Source organism: Rhea americana, unplaced genomic scaffold, assembly GCF_003343005.1.
Source record: "Rhea americana isolate MKP2758 unplaced genomic scaffold, rheAme1 scaffold_155, whole genome shotgun sequence".
NCBI classification, from domain to species: Eukaryota; Metazoa; Chordata; class Aves; order Rheiformes; family Rheidae; genus Rhea; species Rhea americana.
In genome coordinates this window covers 1529505-1535693 of record NW_028185650.1, presented here as the reverse complement: position 1 = coordinate 1535693, position 6189 = coordinate 1529505, and the positions used below count along the sequence as shown (strand labels likewise).

Below are 6189 nucleotides of genomic sequence, written 5' to 3'. Positions count from 1 at the left end.
AAAAAAAAAAAGACAAAAATAACAAAGATGCACTCCATGACTAAGCTATATTAAATGGCCCTACCAATGAACATAACAGGCATTTTAAAGTGCATATAATTAACAAGAAAAACCTACTCCTCCTAACTCTTTTTACTGGAAAATTTTCATAATTAAGATAGAAGCCATAAAACTAGTCTACATACTTAAGCATGCTTTGCAACATCAGGAATAGCTTTTCTGAAGTTTTTCATTACTCACTGTGCTGCGTACCTACAGAGCTATGACTCATTTCACCACTGCAATGAATGACCACACTGTTTTAATTTTCAAAATTTCTGAAAGCAAAAAGTAATAAGAAATAGTACATCCTTGCATTTCTGCCAACAACCATTCTCATTTCTGTTTCACACTTTCTATGAAATAAGACTCTGATTCAGAAACTCCAAAGCACGCTTCTGACTTTGAGCACATGAGTAGTTCTAGTGAAGAAGCTGGYGTATCTACTTGCTGTTTTGCTGGACTGCCACTAAATTACATTTGCTTTCTAATTCTTTCCTCAAAGCCTGTTTCTTCAAAATTTCCGCAGAAATCATACACTACAGCAAATATATCTTTCAAAATTTGAGATCCACACTTCAAAGAATTCTGAATGATTCTGTTGGACCATTTTAGCAGTGAGGCAAAAACCATGTCCTCCTTACATACTATTCATAYGTCAACTTGCCAATTTTTGCACGGAAAGGGATTTTCATGACAATTACATTCCTTCCTCTGATTTGAATTATGTCCAGCGCAACCAGAACATCTTGAAAATGAGAAAACACAAGTCCTTTGAGAAAAGAATAATAATATACACACACACACACACACTAAAAAAGGGATAAAAGAACAAGATAACCTGGTCTCAGAAGATGCATGCTATTAAAAGGTAGCTACAAAAATATCCTACAAAAATTGTCTACAATTTCACCTTCTCCAAATCAGTCACCCTGCAGAAAAAAAATCTTGTCAAAAAGAAGTAAAATCCACCACTCTATCTGATAAAAATCCTGTGAGTATGGTTAAAAAAATATCTGTAGGAAAAAAAAAAGTTTCTGTTCCTACCATTGATCTCAGTACGTCCTAAAAGTAGCTCCATAACCTATCTCTTTCCTCGGTCACTTTCTTGATCACCTACAGCTTTTCCTACCTAAAACTAAAATATGACACTGTGCTGTGGAACTCAAAGTCCACTGCCAGTATCACTACCATGGAATCAGTGATTCAGGGTTTTTTAGGGATTTTTTGTTTGTTTTCTTTTTTTGTTTGGGTTTTTTTTTTTTTTTTTTTTTTTAATCAGTAAGAGATTTTTCAGAGAAAAAAATTAAGTAAAACTATCTAAAACCTAAACTGTTTTCCTCACTAGAAAGCCTGTCAAAAGAATTCCTTGTAAAAATTTTTATATGAAATCAGTTTTCAGTTATACAAAGATTTCAATTTATTTTCTTGTTTTCTCTGAAAAGTGATACTGAGAAGATAAATAACATAGCAGAAATATCTTTACATCGAGAAGCTGCTTCAATGCCTCAGTGGATCTGTCTTCAGCTGTTCCTTTCCTGCCTTGTTTTCATCTGGACAGCGTTGCCCATGATTCTGTACAGCTAGGGATTCTTCTATGGAAAACTTCAACTGTGACAGGAGTTACACTCCAAAAGTGAGACTGATACCAAAATCTACAACTACTCTCACAAGGCCCTAGGGCAATAGTCACAAATCGATTTTTGATGATTTTGGCCAACATTTTTTGCTTTCAAATTATCACTCTAATAYTATTTTTTTTCACAAAAAGTAAAAAAAGCCTTAGTAGGAAAAAAAGCACCTTTTYAACCTTTGACCTCAAAACTTCACTATACTTAAATGCACATTAGGTTATAATGCAACACCTCATAATATAAACTGAGCGGCACGTAAGCCCTAAATAAGTACATAGGACTCCAGTTACACAGACAAATACAGGCTAGGTTTTTACAAATCAATCWGAACTGAAGGATCTTGAAATTTTCGTTACTCTATTTCAGATATTAGTATTTTCCTTACTACTTTAGCTACTTCAGCTATACAATTTTAGATACTCTTTGGTTTTCATTAAAAATAAAATCAAACTTTATTTTGAGAAAAAGTTTGAAAAAAATAAATCTAAATATTTTTAAGTCCAAGAGTTACAGAGTATCTATTTCTCCAAAATTCATGATTTTTAAGATAATTTCTTTTAAGAACCCTGGTTGCAGAGTTCTAAATWTGAGACTGGCAGTATCGGAATTTACTTGCATGTCTCTGGACTAGAAACTCTAAAATTCAAAGAAAGCTAATATAAGCCACTGATTCTTCCTAGTCCACTTTATAATACTAGAGGTTTTTGAGAAATTCTTTAAAAAATATATCAACAAGAGAGGTTAAAATATTCATAGTATAACATATGACACATCTGCCCTCTTACATCTTTAGAGGCTGTCAATTTCTGTTGTAATGTGACCTTAAGAGCAGATTAGGCAGCAGCATGTCATATAGATTTTGTTTTGTTGAAACTAGGAGTTGGAAAAAAATTGGCTGCTGACAGAAACTGATGTATTCATCAAAATCTTCTGGAYCCAAAATAAATTGTTAAAAAATAATCATTTTTTTAAACTTTCTATTTAATCTTATATTTTGAAAAGTAGCAAAGAGAAACTACTGTATATTTCTCTTTACTGACAGTTTCAGACATTAAAATATGATTTTTAAGCTAATTAAGTAATCTATTCAAAAGTTCAAAGCAATTAGTCAAAGCTGTGGTTCTAAAAGATCAAGCAACAGAACCCTAAAAGTATTTCAGAATTCTACACGTGAATAGATTTCYTTTTTTCTCCTACAGGTTGAAGGACTTAAAAGGATGGGAATTTTTGCTATATTTTCCATTTCAACAGCTCAACCRCCTTTGCAAGTACTGCCAAGAATAAACAAACACAAACATTCTTATCCTGGCTGCTATGTGAAGGACCCTCAAATATTCAGTACTAGCCCACAAAGAGAGGCCATCTTAACCAAATTTGGGAAATTAAAAAGCTTTAAAATAGAAAGGGAGGGGGAGAGAAAGCAAAAAAAGATAAAGGGAGCATGAGGATTCAGAATAAACCATATCTGAACATCAAGCTGACACTGATTTTGAGAGCAATTTAATTTTTGTGGTTTTGGATTTTCTTATCATCCTGTTTCAAAGAACAGTTGAGCTGTATCAAAACATTCAGAAGCTCAAACAGCCTGGCTTTCTGGTCTGCGCAGCCTAAACCTAAAGGCTTCTATTTCACTCCTACAGATAACTTAGTAATTAACTCCAGAATATGGGGAATATTTAATCAAAATATAATGAAATAGAGATTTAAATGAATTTTTTGAAAAAAATAACACACTGACATGCTGCTTCCAGTGTATCTAGGGTACAGCCCTACCTTGCAATTTCTTCAACACAGCTACTTCCATTTTCAGAACCTGCTTTGGCTGCTGGGCTGACTCGACCTTCAGCGCCACGTTTTCCCGGGTGAGCAAGTCCAGCGCATCGTAAATTTCTCCAAAGCCTCCGCCTCCAATTTTTCTCAACTATATTGAAAAGAAATACCCCAAAACAYATTTTAAAATGGGGCAAAAAAAGAGAAGAAAGGAAACAAATCARTATTTTTGAATTTCCTGCCAAACTGTGAATAATGTCATATTACTAACGTTTTTTAAATTAATATAATCATATCCTTCAGTAAGTAAAAGAGCTACTGAATATTCTACAAAAATATGGTTACCCACAAAAAAAATAGGAAGAGGATCCTAGGAAAGCTAGTTAATACACCTGAGCTCTGTCTGCATTAAAATTTAATTAGCATTTAATACATCGTAAGACTATAAAGTAATATTCCCAGAATAAATGTGACCAAAGTCATCATGCTGAATATACATTTTCCTCAAATAGCCACATATTGCTCAGAGTTCAAATACAAATGCAGTGATATTTTTAAAATGCATCATCATCTTTTTTTCAAAAATATGCACATTGAACAGGAAAATTTTAAAAGCACTTGGAGATATTGCAAAGAGCCAGAATTTTCTATTACATACAGTGAAGTACACATAAAAGTTAAATTGTAAATTATAAGAAATAGCCAAGATCATCTTTACATGCTACACACATTCATGGTTCACTAACTCCATTCTTATTAATAAACATACTAAAGAAATATGCAGCTACAGAAATTTTCATTTGTGTTAAAAGGAGGTTAAAAGGAATGTCACTGGCATAATTTATTAGCATACAGTACATTCAGTGCAAATATTAACAGCTCTATTTTTAACTTTGCTTTAAACGTTCACAGAGGACAAGGACCGGTCTATTTTTCAGTATCAAAAACTAGAGTGTATTCCATTTAACATTTTCATATTGTGATCTCCCCTATAGAAACTGATAAAACTGAAAAGACAAAATATTTTACCTTGAAAGGATTCAGAAGATTTTCTAGATGTCATTTGAAAATGTAAACTTGCCCAGATTATATGACTATAACTTATTAAGTGTAATCTAAACACTGGGAATCTGGAGATCAGCAACACACCGACCTATCTTCAGGGTCTGAAAATGAAACTAATATTTCCTAATCCAGACAATCAGTCATTTGACTGAAAAGGAAAAACATTTTAAAAAATAGCCTAGGGCCCCTAAGGAAAAGAAAGAATGTAACAGATGATGTAAGATATAATCATGTTGTTCACCTGCATTTTTCATGTTGCATTATTTTTTTCAGTATGCTTACAATAATACTTGCTATTTCATCATCCATTTTGCATCCTGAAGATCTTTTACTGTCACAGGCAATTGTCACTTCAGTATTCTAAAGATGAGGAAAAGATGGTCCAAGATATGTAGCACTGTCTACATTACTCACWCCTTTCTGCCTCTCATTGCCATTTTTAAAAAGCTGCACAGGACGGAAAGAACTAACTACAGAACTAACCCACCTAATATCTGCTTATACTGCARTATCTGTTGAATTCAGGTAATCGTCTCTTTCTAACAAGCAAACTAGTGACTGCCAAATTCCATCTTCTCTCTTCCCCACAGCCCTTTAATCTTCCTCTGAAGCAGCATACCAGACATGCTACATACACCGGTTTAAGCCCATGACTCTTTAACCCACACCTTTCAAGAAGATAACAAGTTCAAGTACAGAGAATAAAAAATCCTAGATAAGACGTTTGAGTCTCTGGATGTGACTTGTTTAAGGTGCTAGTCAAGTAYAAACCTAGATTTAAGTCTGACAAACCATGAGAAAGAGAAACCTTCTCTGAGTCACATGAAATACTTGGTACAACTCAATTACATTCAGATGTATTTAATATATGCAAACTGTTAGTCGATACAAAAGGGACAGCTAAATATTGGAAAAATAGCAGTTTTTCATGCGATTACGGGAAAAAAGAAAAAGATGCAGTTTTGTGACTAATTTGGTAATTTAAAGATTGTGCTTTCCTGTCGCTCCTCTTGGACAAGTACTTCCCCYGTCTTTCCTGAGCTAGTGCCAGGCCTCAAACAGTTAAACATAAATACTGACCCGCCTGAAAACCACAGCCACCATGACCACCAACACAAGCACTTTTGAGAGAGGGAGAAGGCATGGTGAAAAAGGTGAGGGGCACAAGGAAAGATGTGGCACACTCTTTCTCCCTGCAGTATAAGCTTTTATCAGCTTATCATACAACTCCTATTTACCAGCTTGGAGATGCAGCCAGGCTGAGAAAAAGAATCTCTGAGAGTCCTTTTCCTGTTTATGTGCTTTGAAAAACGAACATAAGCCTAACAAAATAAGCAGATCAATTTCTATCCTCAGATAAAGTAACAGAATCATTAACATACATCCAATAATAATGGCAAGACAATAATTCCAGGCACAAATAAGCTTCACTTTAATGGTAGAAAAAGTCTTTTCCATGTCCTTTAACACTAGGTCAACCAGCACCACCAGCAGTGAGCTCACATTTTCCTTGGTCGTTTTTTTGTTGTGAAYATCCCTATAGAAGCCTTTTCTTGCTGCCTTTCACATCCCTCACCAGTATCAAACTCCAGCTGAGCTTCAGCTTTCACAGAATGGGTAAGGTTGGAAGGGACCTCTGGAGATCATCTAGTCCAACCTCCCTGCTCAGCAGGGTCACCTA

At 34.5% G+C, this 6189-nt stretch overlaps 1 protein-coding gene across 2 annotated transcripts in view; it reads right to left on the bottom strand.

Annotated features, from left to right (window-relative positions):
* TTBK2 (tau tubulin kinase 2) overlaps window positions 1-6189 on the bottom strand; it is a 105602-nt gene that overhangs the window by 69057 nt on the left and 30356 nt on the right. For both annotated transcript variants that reach the window (XM_085299859.1, XM_085299860.1), the window contains exon 3: window positions 3447-3594. In XM_085299859.1, the coding sequence (XP_085155985.1) occupies window positions 3447-3594 (148 nt within the window). The remainder of the gene's footprint in view (window positions 1-3446; window positions 3595-6189) is intronic.